The 18,009-nt window shown below is 37.3% G+C and overlaps 1 protein-coding gene across 3 annotated transcripts in view; it reads right to left on the bottom strand.

The window, feature by feature from the left end:
- Window positions 1-17,548, bottom strand: part of GALNT13 (polypeptide N-acetylgalactosaminyltransferase 13) — a gene marked incomplete at its 3' end in the record, with an annotated part of 135,421 nt that extends 117,873 nt beyond the window's left edge. For all 3 annotated transcript variants that reach the window (XM_080621673.1, XM_080621671.1, XM_080621672.1), the window contains exon 1: window positions 17,084-17,548. In XM_080621673.1, the coding sequence (XP_080477799.1) occupies window positions 17,084-17,225 (142 nt within the window). In that variant the 5' untranslated portion in view covers window positions 17,226-17,548. The remainder of the gene's footprint in view (window positions 1-17,083) is intronic.
- Between the last annotated feature and the right edge of the window lie 461 nt (window positions 17,549-18,009).

Here is an 18,009-nt window from a genome sequence, read left to right as displayed (position 1 = left end):
CCTGCAGTGCTGCATCCAGCTCTGGAGCCCCCAACACAAGAAGGACATGGACCTGTTGGAGCAAGTCCAGAGGAGGCCACAGAGATGCCTCAAAGGCTGGAGCACCTCTCTGATGGAGACAGCGCTGAGAGAGCTGGGCTTGTTCAGCCTGGAGAGCAAAAGGCTCTGGGGAGACCTTAGAGCAGCTTCCAGTGCCTAAAGGGGTCAAGAAGAGAGCTGGAGAGGGGCTTTTTACAAGGGCAGGTAGGACAGGAAAAGGGAGAATGGCTTTAAACTGACAGAGGGGAGATTTAGAATAGGTATGAGGAAGAAGTTCTTCCCTGTGCGGGTGGTGAGGCACTGGCACAGGTTGCCCAGAAAAGCTGTCTCTGCCCCATCGCTGGCAGCGTTCAAGGCCAGACTGGACGGGGCTTTGGGCAACCTGGTCTAGTGGAAGGTGTCCCTGCTCTGGCAGGGGGGTTGGAACTGGATGGTCTTTAAGGTCCCTTCCAACCCAAACCATTCTGTGATTCTGTGATGTTTTGGGGTTTTTTGGTTTGGGCTTTTTTTTGTTTGTTTGGTTTGGGTTTTTTTGAGGGATTATAGAAGTGAGTCAAACTAATCACTTTCTCTGAAAATTCAAAAAGCCACCAGGTTACTCTCCATCTGTGGTCTAGTTGTCTGCCCAGAAAAACACAAACAAACAAAAAAACAGTCCTTCACACTACAGCCACAGATATATGAACAGCAGAGTTTTAAGTGAATTTATAGACAATGTTCATTTCACAGAATATCTAATGTTTACAGTTTTATATGATTAGCTGTCTACACTACTAACTGAAAGAATGTACATTCATCACACTGAATGAATGAGTGAGTAATTTTAGTACATCCTAATGATGCTTTTATTATTTTTGGTTTTTACTCCTTGTACCACAGAGTTGCGCTAACAAACAATAAACCAAGACCAGTTTAATTTAGACGTTAAATTTGAGATGCACGATCTACTTGTGGGGAAGCAGTTCTCTGAAACTTACTCTGTCATCATGCCATAAAACTTACTGCAAGATAAACAGTATCTACTGCTGTAGCATCAGCTCTGGCTTCCCTTATTTCTTTTCTTTAACAAAGTACATTCTCAGAATGTCAGAGCAACTTCAATGTCTATGGGAAGTCACAAACATTCCCAAAGGAAAATTATTTCAAGCATAACCATTTAATTAAAGATGACATAACCAGCAGTTAAAAGGCAGTTTCAGAAATCCCCATTGTAGAGACAGTGTTATGCTTTCCTTTAGTACTAGCATTTTCAAAATGTCAACAAAGCAGCAAGGAACATGAGAATAAACATTATTTTCTCTAAGAAAATAGTTATCTATAGGTAGACTCAAGCTTCCTAGAATTTGTCAACACATAGCAAAAAAAAAAAAAAAAGAAAAAAGGTAAATAAAAAAATCCTACCACTCAAATGAAAACAAAGCATATGCACAAAAAATCCAAATACCCACCAAACAAAACCTATCCCTCTCCTTTCTTTTTGGGATGTGTACAAATGCCTCCATCATCCTTCTACTCTCCATCAGTGGGGTGCATAAGGTAAATGAACTGTCACAGTTCAGCATCCATAACAGAACCACCTAATTACTCATTCTTAAGACACAAGAACAAAGCATAGCAAATATAATATATAAATATAAATGCTTTTTACACAGCATTTATTTCAATCGAATTGTCTTGTCATTTCATATTATAAGGATTAAAGTATCTAACACTTAGGACTACACAGATACCTAAATAACAAATACCATCAGATACAGTATCCTTAAGGAAATTAAATTAAATGCCTGAATGAAACATTTATTAGTGATACAGATCTTCAATCTTCAAAACAGAAACAGACGCTTGAGTAGTCAAAACAATCAAAAAAGCCAACAAAAGCATCTTCCTATGCTATTTTTGCTCAATGCAGCTACTTTCATATTTTTCCTTCAAAGAGACAACCCCCACCTCCTACCCTGGAGCACCCCAAGGCTAACGTTGGTCCAAAGAGAACAATACATTCCAGTGACCCATCCCGCCAGCAACACGTACATCCCAGAACCAAGGAACCACCCGCCTTCTCCATGATGTGTAATGGTGATAACAAAACAAGCCACAAGCTCTACGAAAACACACACCAGCTCTTTTCATGAAGCAGATCACAAAAGGCAATTCTAAACTTCAGCAGACTTGTACCAACTGCTAAATCTGCCCCTAGCAGAGCCATGGCACATTCCACTCAGAATTATGACTTCCACTGAGTAGCAAACATGGCAAATTGACATTTTATGAAGTTTAAAATAAGATAATTTAATGCACTTAAAATGTAAGATAATTTAATGCACTTAAAAAGTAAGACTATCAAAAGTGGAACCAACTACTGAGCCCACTAGCAGAGTCCCAATACACCCTATTTAAACTTACAATTTCCACTGGAGTAACAAATAAGGGAAATTGCTGCTATATAAAGTCTAAATGGAGAGAACTTAACATAGTTAAATTATTCCTAAACTATAAAAGACTGACAAGTTTTTATTACAAAGAGCTCTTATCATTTAATGGAGAAAGTCTTTTATGATTAACATTTTATTTGGTTTGCAGCTATCAACATTACATAAAGAACATTGTTCTTGTAATTCAACACACTCTGGAGAGCAGAATTATCTCAGAGCAAGAGTACAATACTTACAGCTGAATTCACTAGAACAGTTATGCATGATGTTGTATTACAGAAGTATACATGGTTTTGGTTGGTGTTTTGAGGGGTGGTTGGTGGGGTGTTTTGAGGTTTTATTTCAGTGTTGCTTGTTACAGTCCCTATGCACTTCTATGGACCTCAGTGGAGCCAAGACCAATGCCCAAGTGCAGAACCTGATCCCCTGCCTGGCTCCGTAGGGCAAACATGGCCAAAGCAGTTTCATTGTTTTTGCCAAGAGCACGCCACCTCTGTGGAGATCCCACATGTTACATGTATAAAAAAAATAAAGAAAAATGAGGGCTTTAAAGACTTCATAATTGGAAAGCGTCATTTATTAAATAAAATTCTAGTCTATAATAAACAGCAAATTGGCAAATCTAAGCAGCAGCATGCCATGGACTTCTGAAGTTAAGTGCACTGAAAAACTGCAATTTACAGAGACAAGCAATCACTACCGCAGTCTTGAAATCACCATGCTAAGAAGAGCCATCCGCTGTAACTAAACTGGGTTAATTTATTTAATGACTATCTTTAAGCATTCCCTGCTCCTCATAAGCATTCTCCGTATCTGGTAGTGAGTATCTGGCAAATTCGTTCATCAATTAGACAGCTCACATGTACATATAACCAGAGTAAAACCTGACCTACTTCTACACAACTTTAAAAGATGCTTCTCTCAGAGTACCTGACTCCTCAGGAATACCTGGGGGCAGTAACCAACAGCTCAGAGGTCCCATGCAAGCTCAGTTCTCCTGCCTCCCTCAAAACAGTTACTGATGAATTACCATGGAAGCCAGACGTTCTTCCTAGAGTCCTCACACAATGACTGAAGGCAAACCGAGCGCAATAAGGGTAGCTCTAATTAGCCTTGTGGTGCAATAGGGCTCCAGCACTTCCCAATGTTAGCTGACACCCTAGTGGTCAGGTATTCCATGCAAGGAATGACTTGATACGCTAATTACTTGAAACAACTGAAAAACACATAAAATAAACCATTAAAGAACATGAGTAAAGCAATCTATAGATACATTCCCCCATTACAAGCTCATGCAAAATAATATGGTGTTCTGCACAAAAGAGGGTCTTTGTATCCCAGCTAATTCCAGTTTGTCATAAGCAGAATTCGGGGTTTTTGGACTGACTCATGAATTCGAGGACTGACCCCTGAAGAACTCACTGCACATTAATGGCATAATGCTCCTAAATGGCGCACCTAACATTTTTCATAGTAAGTATTCTGTGCAACTAGGCCTACGTTTCCTAATTCCTATAGGAAAATCTAAACATGCTAGAATCATCATACAGAAAGTGATTGATTTTGCCTAAAACTGGGAAAGAGAAAAATAAAATCAAGGGGGTTTATTACTTCTGAGTATTAAAAAAGAATATAATGAAATATTAATCTGATGTAGCTTTTGTCATACTAAAGTTTTTATGCAAACTGTACACATAGTCATGTCTAATGCTTTAAGTGCCCAGTTAAAATAATTTAAAAACACTCTATAAGACAATCCACTTACAAAAGGAAGTGAAATTCCAGCAAAAATGCATGAGAGATTAGAGTTCTAATCTACTTTGTTTTGCAACAGGAAAAAAGCTACCAAAACAACCCTAACACATTACACTCCTGTTCAAATGTATTCACTAAAATGGAAATACCCCAAACCCTATTTAAGCTCAAAACTCAAAATACTTTGTAACAGTTCTTTGAAAAACTCACAGGAGACTCAATACAGTTTCATACACACTTTCCTGAAAAAACCCAACACTGTTTTCAAACTGAGGGGTCAAAGAGAAGTGCTCTGCACAAAAGCGTCTTACATTGTGCTTGGCAAGTATTTGTAAACCAAAACTTTTAATTAATGATAAAAAGAACTAGCCATAGGTTTTCAAACATTTAGCCACTGCCCAAAGTCAAAGCAAGTTAGACATTCAGTTTTAGTATAAGGAAACAGAAGCACAAATGTATCTTTACATTTCTAAAAGCACAATGCACATTTACAAAATAAAACAAACACCCTTTAACCACGCACTAGTCCTTCACACTTTAAAACATTCTATAACACACTATAGCAAGTGTATTCTCTCAACATGGTATATCAAAACGTGCTGCTGATCACTGCAGTTTTACAGCATAATTTGACAGGCTGATTGGATTAATATAGTATTTCCCAGAATTTTTTTGTGTGTGAGTTGGTCATTTTGTGTTTGCCCTTTTTTTTTTTTTTTTATGGTGCTGCAGTCTAATCCAAGTGTAACAAGTTGGCATTCAGCATATAAAAAATATTCACCAGACGACTACATGTAAAATTATTTAACATTTAAGACCAAGCTCTGCAAACCACAGAAAAGGAAGTAACTAGAACATCAAGCCAATTTTTTCCAGGAATGATTCCACCAGTTCCAGGCAGCACATGCTTCTATAAATTCCTTCATGGAAGAGCAGTGTAAAACACTGCAGCATACGCCCTCTTAGGTACAAAAATGCACACTAATTCCACGAGCACGATGATAGCTTTATGAGTAAAGAAACTGCAGACACGAGCATTGATCGGCGAAATTAAAAGAGGGAAAAGTTGTGAATTAGAGATCCACAAACCTGGAGAAGGCTTCCAAGAGAATTTAGAGCAGCTTCCAGTGCCTAAAGGAGCTACAGGAAAGCTAGAGAGGGGCTTTTTACAGTGGCAGGTACTGTAAAAAACACAATAAGATACAACAAGGGGGAATGGCTTTAAACTGACAGAGGGCAGATTGAGATTAGGTATTAAGAACTTCTTCCCTGTGAGGATGGTGAAGCACTGGCTCAGGCTGCCGAGAGCAGCTGTGGCTGCCCCATCCCTGGCAGTGTTCAAGGCCAGGTTGGATGGGGCTTGGAGCAATCTGATCTAGTAGAAGGTGCTCTGCCCATGGCAGGGGGGTTGGAACTAGATGATGTTTAAAGTCCTTCCCAAAACAAACCATTCTAGGATTCTATTATTATACTTATTCCAACAAGCCTATGTGCAAAGCTTTACTTACAACTGAATTATATTTCCAAATTTGTACATCTGTTCTAGACTTACCTACCAAATTCATATTATAATTGCTCTTAAAGGGTTCCTTTGCTGGTTAATTTTTTTGTAAACCTTACAATGCACTCTACCATCTCTTGATGAAAGCCAAGTTTACAGCCGTGTTGTATCTCTGTGCAGTGAGGATTAGTAAAAGTAGTAACACAGAAACAGCAAGTCTGAAGCATGCATCCAATTTTCTCTCATTCAGCCAAGATGCTTCCATTTCCAAAGCACTACAGATTAATTTTTCTTTGCACATAGATCAGCTATTAAGTGCGTAATTAATGGTGACTTGAGAGAGGAAAGGACTATTTCTGGCAAAGCTAATACCGGGCATCCTCACAACAGGATTCAAACCTGCTGCCAAGATTACAAGAGGCCCAACGCAGACTTGAACTTACAGCACTTGAAGAACAGAGGAAGAGATGGAACTGCACTGGTCAGGTCAGAACAGAGCCTGCTGCAACAAACTAAACTTAATTTTATGTTAAAAAAAAAAAAAAAGTAAAAATAAAAACGATGAGAAAGAAAGAAAATGCTGGGCAGACACACTTGGCATTATAAGGGTAGAAAATTGAGCTATTTCAGAGTTAAACGCTTCCAATTTATTTCCAACTTTAATTAAGCCCTAACAATAAAGTCATAAAATACAATGCAAAAAGATTAATTTCCACATTAAATAAATATAGGATTATATCATGCTTCAATTAAAACCAGGCAGTATTGATAGCAAAAAAAGCTTCAGATAAGTCAAGGAAGAAAATTAGGAAAAAGAGCAGTACAGAAGATCTAATTAATGACAGCAGCTCATCTGAACATGTGCAAAATGGACCCACATTCATCCTGTACTCACTGATCCCCTACCATGCCAGGGGTTAAAACCAGACAGAATAGAAATCTTTGCAGTTTAAGTTGAGTATAACAATGTGTTACAGCACCCTATTTTCTTTTTTTTTTTTTTTTTAAAAAAAAAAAGGACAAAGTCAATAAATAGGATAAAAAATGTGCAGAAATACTTTAAGGTATGAACCAGGCTTTTTTGAGTATTAGGATACAGTTCCACATGCATGTATGTGAATCAATGAAACAAAGTACTTTTCTGTTAATTTCCAGATATTTTTTAAACAGTTTGAATAAACTAATTAACTGATCTTTTATAAATTTTATTTTGCTGGCTAGCCTCAGGAAAGCTTTTAGTTATTTAGAATAAAAGTCAATATGGAGGTGTCAAAAGTCATACTTCTGTGATGCAGGAGTTACGTTTAATGCACTATTCTTCCAGTGCCAGACAGTTTAGTCTCAAAATGCTTCCCAGATCCCTCTTCATTAAACAGAATGCCTTTTTTAGCCAAATACTAAAGGTAAATGACACCTTTCTGCAACTGCTAGTTGACACATCACAAAGGGCACAAAATACCAGATGGTATTAATAATTTCACACGGAACTGCTAGAGCAAGTCCAGAGGAGTTCACAAAAATGCTCAGAGGGCTAGAGCACCTCTCAAAGGGAGACAGGCTGACAGACCTGGGCTTGTTTAGCCTGGAGAAGACAAGGCTCTGGGGTGACCTTAGAGCAGCTTCCAGAGCTTGAAAGGGATGACAAGAAAGCTGGAGAGGGGCTTTTTACAAGGGCCTGTAGGGATAGGACAAGAGGTAATGGCTTTAAACTGCCAGAGGGGAGATTTAGATTACATATAAGAAAGTCTTTACCGTGAGGGTGGGGAGGCACTGGCAGAGGTTGTGCAGAAGAAGCTGCGGCTGCCCCATCCCTGGCAGTGTTCAAGGCCAGGTTGGATGGGGCTTTGATCAGCCTGGTCTAGTGGAAGGTGCCCTGTCCGTGGCAGGGGAGCTGGAACTAAGTGACGATTAAGGTCCCTTCCAACCCAAACCATTCTAGGATTCTATGATTTTTCTACATGGCAACTTGATGCCAAAGAACCCGGTTTGATTTTCGTTTGCTTGAATACAGAGTAGAATCCCAAGGATGAGAAGGATGACATTGGAATGAATTTCACTCTGATTCTTCATTCTTTATTATGCAAATGAGTGCTCCCGTTAGCTTGTCAGAGTTGGCAATCAAGGCCCTGGAGAACGTCTGTAGCTAAACACTTTCATTACAGCATACATGAATACTGTGCATGACATCTACTAAAAAAATTCTCAAAGGATGGCATTTAGAGATACAAACAATCATTGCTTTACAATAGATATTATGATTTCTAGTTACTATTCAAATTCCATATAGCATTAATACTGACAAGCACCATTTTAAAGCATTTCTTAGAGATAAAACCAATTGCTATTTATTTCAAAGCTGCCCCAAAATTCCCTATCATCCTGTTTCAGGAAAAAAAAAAAAGAATAAAATACCAGCCAAAAACTGTGGTTTCAAGCTAGCATAAAACCCACTTCTATTTGTAAAATAAAAAAGTGGTAGCATTTGACAATATAACTTGGTGTATCACGTTACTCTGTATGCCCTCTCAGTAATCCTAATTTCTCCAGTGATTTGCTGCATTGCTAAAAATCTATACAGAGCTCATTCGACACGGAAAACTGCTGCACTTTACTTTCAGACAATAAGGAAGAGATTCAAATATACTGTGTAATTTGTAGAACAGTTTAAGAATTATTTAAAATTGGATTAAGAAGGGCTGATGGCAGCCTGAGCTTCACATTTTTCTTGCAAACAGCCATGTGTAGACTGACACTATTTGTAAAGCTTTCCTGAAACCAAAGAAGCTTCATTCATAGTCTAGAAGTGTTGTGTCAGTAACCAGACAGGAGTCATAATTTTTAGGCAATCTCCACTATAAAAGCTTCTAATGATAGAAGTACATGAGGTTTTCATGAATCCTTCTTAGTTTTCATAAAACCCTTTTCTCCTGAGATATTGACTGTAAATAAATTTTGCAAGCAAGGTGGTATTTTGCAAAAAGTAAACAGTGTCGAAAAGAATTTCCAGTAATCTTAGGATTCATCTGTTGAACATAAAAAGCAAAACAGAAAACCTAAAAGCCTTCAAAGCAGCTGGAAAGCATATTCTGCCATTGACAAAGGAAAGTATATCTTCTAAAATGTTGGGTTTCTGTTAATCCTCATAAAAATTATGTGAAGTTTTTTAACACAGACAGAAAACTGGTCTCTTTCTTCTGCCTTAAAGTACAAACAATTTACGTATCTTGCCATCAGAAAGACTTATTGAGAAAAATATTAATTATAATGCAAAATCAAACCATGCATCTACTTCACACACACAAATATACACACTGCTTAGTCACAGGCACCCTCAACCACTCATCACTTTAAGCTACCTGTCTCTCAAATAAAAATTGTCAAGTGCAACGTATCTATTTCTAGAAAGGATGGTACATTTTTCTGCCTATCTTGCATATTCTGCTAGGAGTAAGATAATTTCCCTTGAAGTATTTTAAACTTTTCACAGGTTCCTGTGATCTTAGATTATACCTCTCTCATTAAAGCCAGTAATATTTATCCATCTACCAGGGAAAGCAAATTGTCACCGTTTACACAGAAAATACTTTTATATTACACTATTAGACATAAAAGCTTAAGCTGTTACCAAATACATACATTTATTAAATACACACAACCCCAACCAGCACGACATCTCTATGCCTACATTTCATTCACGAGCTCCACTTTGACAAACACACCTGGTGCAAGGATGAAGCAGTGAAACAAAAGCACGCAAGGCTTAACTCAAAACAAAAGAACAGTGAGAAGAATTTAAAGGACTAACAAACAGTACAACCTGGTAAGCTATACCTACTAAGGAAGTTCAGATGAGCTAGGACAGTCTCCTCATACCCAGAGCACCTGCCTCCTGGAAAACTCTGAATATGCTTTATGAGGACAGCCTGAAAGTACTTGTATATGAGGGATAATATTGTCAATGTGACACAATTTTTACACTTCAAAACACTGTGGAATATTCAATAGAAAAATCAAAAGTAAACAAGCCAGAAAACCCAACAGTCGATATCCTTCTTAAAATCTGAAGTGTTATGTAAAACTAAAATTAACAATATTATATTCATACATTTAGGATACAGGACAGACCCATGCGAGCTTTACAGACCAACAATTTACTTCCAAAACACCAATCAAAATGCTAAAAAGAATCATTAGAAAACTCTTAATGTATCAGGGGAAGAGGGAGCAGGGGAGAGGAGGGAAAATTAAAAAGGCAAGAAATAAAAATCACATTTCAACAACCAATCCAGGGACTGACATCTCTAAGCTTCTAGACAGCTTTCAAATACAGTCCTACCACACATGACACTAGAGATATCCAACTTCTGGCAGCAAGAGAGAACATAATCTCAGTTTTGTCACTACCATGCCATTTTCCTGTCAGCTACTACAGATGGAAAGTACTTCAGACATCTTCCAATATGTCTGTGTTTACTGTCAACAAGCTAAAGTGCAGTTTTCAATATTCACTAAACAATTCCCCTAGATATTTGTTCAGAAAAACTGAAATCACAACTTAGTTCATAAAACTGGACACCGTTAATGTACAACAGCAGGACAGGGTGATAGACAGAAGTGCCGAAATACATTTTCATAATGTAAACCTGAATTTTTGGTCGTATCTACTTGTTAAAACAAGCACAGCACACTTCACGCCTATGAACAAGTAAAAAAGATTTCCTGAATAATACTGAAGATTTTCACATTGGTTTCTAACACAACACCTGTTAAGATAGACAAACACTGAAAGAAGGAATTAGAAATGTCAGCAAGGGTAACAAAGGTAACATTGCTCATTCCTACCAACCTGTCATTGACAGATTTTCCTATTATTTGGAAAGTTACCATAGATATTGTTTCATTTTAACCACAGAACTACTAACAATATTTCAAAACCCCACATACATAAGCAATTACATTTTTTTCCCCTTGCCAAAATTTTAAGTTAATACACCACATTCTTAAGCAGCATAAAAGAAAGAAAAAATCATAAACCTCTCTGGTCGTACAGAACCTCTCACTGGGTGTTAGAGAAGGACGGGCGAGGAAAGGGCAGACCTTCACTATACTTTTGGCTTGAGCAACTTCTGTAGCTTCAGCATGTATACACTGTAAGCATATATGTGACAGTGAGTGTAGCATACAATAGATATACAGTATAGATACACTGTATAAGCTCACTCATTATACATTTCATTAAATATGTAAGTTAAATGCTTTAAACAATAAAGCTTGAGATAAACCAAATTTGTACAAAAATACACAACTACGGAAAGTAACACAAAAATATGAAAAATCACACTTTGTGCAGTCAGACTTCCATAGGAAGTCACAGACTTGGGAGAACATTATTCCCTTCCTGCTCTACATTTAGGACACAGTACTGTGCAGAATAATCAATCTTTTCTGCTGTTCTGTGTCAGGATGATCATGTACAACAATTTAATCAAACAACCCCATGTTCTGGTTTGGGGGTGATGGGGATGAAGTTTGCTTTCTGGCTTTTGTGGGTTTGTTTTTTAAACTATATCCCTTGAGGATGAGTCCATACATTTCTCAGTGCCATAACCAGGAAACAGCTCTGGCTTCTAGCACTGAGAAACACATGTGACTGTTTCTTCTAAAACCGCTGGCCTTTCCTAAAAGCAGTACACTTAGGAATCACTTCTCCCCAGAGCCACGGAACAGTCATATTTCTGAAGGGGAAACTGTGGGAAAAATGAGGAATTCTGGACCACAAGGCTGGTTATCGGTTTTCCAGGAGTTCAAAAATTATTGAGAAGTACCTCTTGGGTTTGGGAGGTTTTTTTCTCCTTCTTCAAAGGAGGGGAAAAGTTACTTAGTGCCTGCCAGCATTTTCACTTGCCTCTTGCCGCACCCACAGCCACAGAGACAGACTATGTACATATCACTCAGCACAGAAAGAGCAGTGCCACAGAAACACCTTTCCCAGGAAAGACAAACCATGGTTTAGAAGATACTTATCAACTGAGACCAATTCCACAACCAACAAGGCCTTCATCCTGCCAAAACAGGTCAGCAGCCATTCTTCTAAATGTCTAGTATTTTAAATATCTAATGTTAAAAGTTACCAGGAAGTTATGGAACAAAATAACTACAGTGAGAAATATCTGTCAATTCATCCTCAGATGGGAGTCCAGACTGTGCTAGAAAGCACGACACTTCCTGGTTGGAGCTCCTACATTCAAACCAGTGAGCATCACATCACTCAGTCAGCCTCCATTTATCGGTTTTTTTAAGTTTGCAATCAGAAAAAACACATGCCTGCTAGGCTAGTTTTCCTTCAAGCTTCAGTAATGCTTTTTTTTCTTGAACTGCACAACAAAGTTCTATAAATAAACTTAATGTGTTGTCACAATATCCAAATCAGCACTGTAAATTTTATTTGCCAACAAATTGGTGGAAAGTTTTCAGTGCAATGTATACAGTCATCCATCCATCTATTAAATCTTTATGGTATGCTATTAAAAATATTTGCTACCATTGTTATTGCAGACAGGCCAACACATACAGTAATCTGACAGATAAACACGTTACTATGGAAACCACCAAAATGAATGCCTTATTTTCTAAACTTGGCCATAACCCCAACCTTTTATTACAGCATTCAAATGTTTCATTCACTTGCTTTATACGATCATAACACAGACCTTTTTTAAAAAATTACAGATTTGAATAAGCAAACTTTTATACTGAGTTTTCTTCAAAACAGTATTTTAATAATTTTACTGATTTCATGATAAGTCCTTTCTGTAGCACTTGAGAATGTAGATAACACAGAAACAAAAATAGACACCAAAGTAATATTTAAGATTTGTCACAACTTCATGAAAATCTAAAACATACGTTGACATTACAAAGCTGCATTAAAAGCATTAGTCACGTTGCAAAGACAAGCACTTAAGATTACAGTTTCATCTCGTTACTAATACACACTCATTTAAATTAATCACACTTTCTTTACAATTACTGTTTCAATAATGGCACATGCTCCCCATTTTACTATTTGAAGAACAATATTTTACTTCCCTCAACCTCACTACATATTTTACTCTCAATCTGGACAGACAACTGCCAAAAACAACTGTCTTCAAAGACAGCTTTCCAAACAGAACACATGGAATGGAACTAACATAGCAGCCCTCCAGTTTCTGAAGGGGGCCTATAAGGATGCTGGGGAGGGACTCTTCATTAGGGACTGTAGTGATAGGACAACGGGTAACAAGTTAAAACTTAAACAGGGGAAGTTTAGATTGGATATAAGGAGGAAGTTCTTTACTATAAGGGTGGTGAGGCCCTGGAATGGGTTGTCCAGGGAAGCTGTGAATGCCCCATCCCTGGCAGTGTTCAAGGCCAGGCTGGACAAAGCCTCGGGTGGCATAGTTTAGTGTGAGGTGTCTCTGCCCATGGCAGGGGATTGGAACTAAGATGATCTTAAGGTCATTTCCAACCCTAACTCTTCTATGATTCTATAGTTGAATTTGAAATTAACGAATAGCGGGTTTTCTGCAGTAAAGTCCTTTTCCATTTCAAATTCCTTAATCATGAATGATGGAAAAACACTAAAATAAATGCACAAAACCCCCTCTGACTCCAGGACGTGTTCTTCATGACAAGATGTCTAGAAATTAAGATCCTCCCTCTCAACTGCTGCAGCAGGCACAATAAACTAAACCCCCTCCCAGCATGACGTTAGACACCCCGAGGTATGTCCAAACACGCTTAAATGTCAGAGGAAAGCAGCAGTGACATAATTCAATCCTTTGGTTGTGGATCCTACACCAAGCGAAGCAGAACTGCCAAGCTGCTCATAGGATACTTTTACAGGATCTGTGCCACTGATAACCAGAGCCTGTGAAAGGCTGCCGCTCATTTTCCTCTAAAGTATTACGTAAGTTTAAGACATAAATGTTGGGTTTTTTTCCATAGTGGCATGAAAATAGATGCCAGTAATGATGACTTGACTGGAAGCCAGCTCAGGGTTGATCAGGATAACAGTTGCAAGTTGTTAAGCAATACCCCTAACCCAGCTCAGCAACAGCTCATTTTTATAACACTCAGCTTTTATACTTGTCACTTGTACACTTACAGATGTACAGCAAGACATCAGAGGGGGATTTCTGACCGCAGTGTTCCAGTCCACGGGCTGTCCCTGCTTACAGTTCTTCTACTGTAAAGTTGTCTTTACAAATCATTTAGAATACAGTAACTATGACTGAAAAAGGCATGGGAAGTTTCACCTCTAAACACACCTTTCTATATAAGCAGAATCTTTCCTCTCCAATTAATCATGAGCGTGATGGATTAATTGACTTCAAACACTGGATTATCATGTCCAATTTAAGTTTCTATTAGTGCATTGATTCTTGTTGTGCCTTTTTTAATACCCTTGTGGAAATACTGTAATTATGTTGCTTTTTATGTTTACAGATAATCTGCATTCTCAATTACAGGTATTCAGAGACTAATAAATTCACTATTAATAAGACAAAGGTGATAGCACCACGCAGGTGCTTTACAGCAAAAAAGCAGCACTAAAGTGCATTTCCATCATAATAGCTCATGGCACCTACAGTAAGGAGGTTTTAGTAGTCTGCTGCACTAGAAGCTACAGAGGTTTAAAAACCATTTCTAATTACTCCACCAGAACACACACAGTTTCAACAGAAATAAATTAAATCATTTTGCTAAATCGCCATAACAAAAAGAAAACTTATTCTGGATTTTTTTTTTATTTTCAAATATGCATACTGACATGGCAATACCTATGATTATCTAATATAACAAGAATTATTTAGGACATTGGAAAACCCCCAAAACCAGACGAATTAGCTTCAAATGTAGCGGACTGGAATGTAAATTTTATTCAAGAACACAAATTTATTTGGAACAGTGTGTATCATTTTTCAAGTTGGTGGATATACTAACACAAAACACAACAAACTACATTCTAAGTTACCAAACCTTCAATTATAGCTGCAAATGGTTGCAGGTAGGTTTCTTGCAATTATTTATGCAAGCCAGTTTTCAGTGAATTAACAGCTCTCATCTACTAAAAAACGCTTTCCAAAACTCAAAATCTTTTCAATGAGAATGTTCAATGATTCTCATTTACTGGAACTGTTGTTATTTAAGTCCATGTGTGACCAAGCAGAATAGAGGTACTTCTCCCTCTTAAATAGCTGATCAAAAATTTAAGGATGAAGTAGACTGAACTCTGCTTTTGCTCATTTTGTTCCTTTGTGGCAGAAGCCTTCGCGAGTTTCAGTTATCTAACCAAAAAAGACATAGACTCAATTTCCAATAAAACTATATTAGTGTCCTTGATTTCATAAAAATTACAATTAAATATTCTTCAGATATTCATATAGAACATGCATAGTATAGTAAGAGACTCAGTATTTATTTTACCAGGCTTTAATGTAGAAATAATGTTATATATGCAATATAACTTGCTTCTCAAACCTAAGAGCAAGAAGCAGTGTTGCTTTCAGAATCTCTGTGCAGAAAGCTCGTTTCTTTTTAACAGGCACAGCACACAGAGTTTAGTAAGTTTATTATAAAAACAAAAGTCATTTCAAGCAGTCAAATGCAACAGAGTACTTCAAAATGAAAGTGGAGTATTGCATAGTATTGCACTGAGAAATAAAGGTGAGCTTATACTTGCAAGTTAAATTTCAGTGGCGGTGGCAGGGACATGTTTATGCCTTTTTTTAACCTTAGATTGACTTAAAAGTTGATAATGTTCAAATAAACTCTATACTTCTAATATTTTTTCTAAGTTATCCAATTACATAGCAAAAAATGCAACCAATTAAAGACATTTCACAAAATGTGATAAATTCTGAGAAAATTCCAATGCATACTTCAAAAACAATTTAAGATCACTTTTCTGCAGCTGACAGTATAGGTAAAATGGGTAGGTTTGGGGGTTTTTTTCCCCCACAATATGCCAGATTGTTGTCTAATACTTGTTTAAAGATAGACTAAATTCAATCACACAGGGAAAAAAAAGAAAGAACCCAAACAACTATGGCAACAAGCAACATCATCTTCATTTGGAAAAATAAATTAATTTTTAATATCATGTAGCTATTAATATGATTGGAAGGTAGAAGTGAAGCTTTCCAAATACATTTAAGAACTGTGACATGACAAACCCATCACTGAACAGCAGTTTCATTTCAAATTATTGCGAAGTTATCAACTCAAGTGAACTATAACCCCAAAGTGCTTTTAAAAGGATGACAACGATTTATCTTGTGAACAAAACTAAGGATCAGTAGTTTAACATGCACCTGTATTTACAAAGACAGAAACAGCATCAGACACAGTTTTTGTCTATTATCAACATGTTACAAAGCAGCTGCACTAGCTCTAATTAAACCTGTTCCAATCCTATTAGGGATTCGAATTATCTTCCTTCTTCCATACACTGAACCTGAACTCTTTAAGACTAGGATGTTAATTTAAAAGAAAACCAAACACCTGTATTTTATAAATTTCTACTCCCTGTTCTTCTCGTAAATTTCTCATGGGTCTTAATTGCACTCAGTAGTCAACATCAGTTACAGCTTCTACAGGTTACTTTCAAGTTCATTGTCAAGTATTAAACTGCAAGTACTTGCATCTTTTGGATGCACAGAAGCACACAATCTGTCCTATGAATGGCAGCTCTGGAAATTAGCAATTACAAACTTGAAAATTTGTAGCTCCAGTCAAGACTCAGCTTTCATGAACTCCCCTTTAGTACATTACATCGCTAAAAATATTTGGAGCAAGACAAGAATCTCTGCTCCATCTGCATTTCAGACTTGCTCCTGATTTTTTCATATGGTGGAGGGGAATCTAATCTTTTAAAACAACTGTTTCCACCCGAGTTAAGAGTTTAAAAGCAAGCTTACAAGTAAGTACTGTTCAAAAATGAAGATAAAAAAAACATGGAATCATAGAGAATCATTTACCTTGCAGGTCAAATGACTTCTTACAAAAAAGTTATATATTTACTTCCATCTTCTCCTCCATGTATTGTGAAGAATTTGTATTAGTTTCACTGAAGAAAACATATAAGACTCAAGCTTTGTTACAGCAAAGGTCAAACACTAGGACAACGGAAACTAATTCAGAAACCACTAAAGCACTACAGAAACAAAATTCTTCAGATCCTGGTATTTTGTCTGTTTGAATTGGAAAAACAATTAAGGAAGTACAGAGAAACATACATGAGGCTAAATACGTTAAAAAAAAAATAATAAAAATCTATGACCTTTAAAGACACCTTAGACTTGGCACTTACCCCTCAGAGCAGGAAGCAGAGATCTCTCTTTCTTGTCATCACATTTATTACATTCACTAAAGTACAAAAGTAAGAAGACATCCACAAGCACCCACATGAGAGAAGTGGCTAGAACCACCTTGCAGTAAACAAATCTCCTCATCGCTTTACTTGGTTTCTAGGTCAAATACTGAGGAAAGACAGCAGTTGCTGAGAGGTATCAAACTCCCACAGTTAAAATCCAACATGGAAGCAAGGACCAGCATCCCACTGCAAGCAAAGAAAAAAGCATCTGAATTAGCTAACATGTACACACAGTTTGAACTGGAAAAATGTATAGGAAAGTACAATGTGGAGATATTTAAAGTATCTGTTTCTTCCCAAATACACAGGCACTTTCTGTTTTCTACCATCCTTTTGTGAATACCAACCATTTTGTGCTGCTGAAGTCATGGACAGTCTTGCCTTCATTTAGAAACACGTGCAACACACATACACCTTTCACGCAACATAATAGATTTTACTAAGGATTACACAAAAGAACCAATGAAGCAGTGCTAACAGATCATTGTAGCCAATATCCATAGGTTTATTGAACATTAGACATAAATTAACTCCAAGAAGAAAACTTAAATTTTCATTTTCTTCAAATAATGTATTTATGCTATTCTAAATATGGCCTCTGAACACTAAAAAGCATATTAGTTTCTATCTTGCAGAAAAATTTTGAACACCACCTCACTGCCACCAAAGATGCCCTGTAGAAGAACGCTGCAATCACTCATCCACATATTTAGGCTCTCACATGCAACAGTAAGTTGGGTCAACAAAAGCTAAGCATGAGGGCCTCCATATTTGCTCCTAGTGCAGATGTGTAAGCTAGATGACTGTTTCTAAAAACTTAAGCTTACCATTATAAGCTGCATTCCATGTGAAGACTGGGAGTT

Source organism: Psittacula echo (genome assembly GCF_963264785.1).
Source record: "Psittacula echo genome assembly, chromosome: 6".
In the NCBI taxonomy this organism is placed as follows: Eukaryota; Metazoa; Chordata; class Aves; order Psittaciformes; family Psittacidae; genus Psittacula; species Psittacula echo.
The sequence above is the reverse complement of the archived record's forward strand: the minus strand, read 5'-3'. Positions and strand labels throughout refer to the sequence as shown.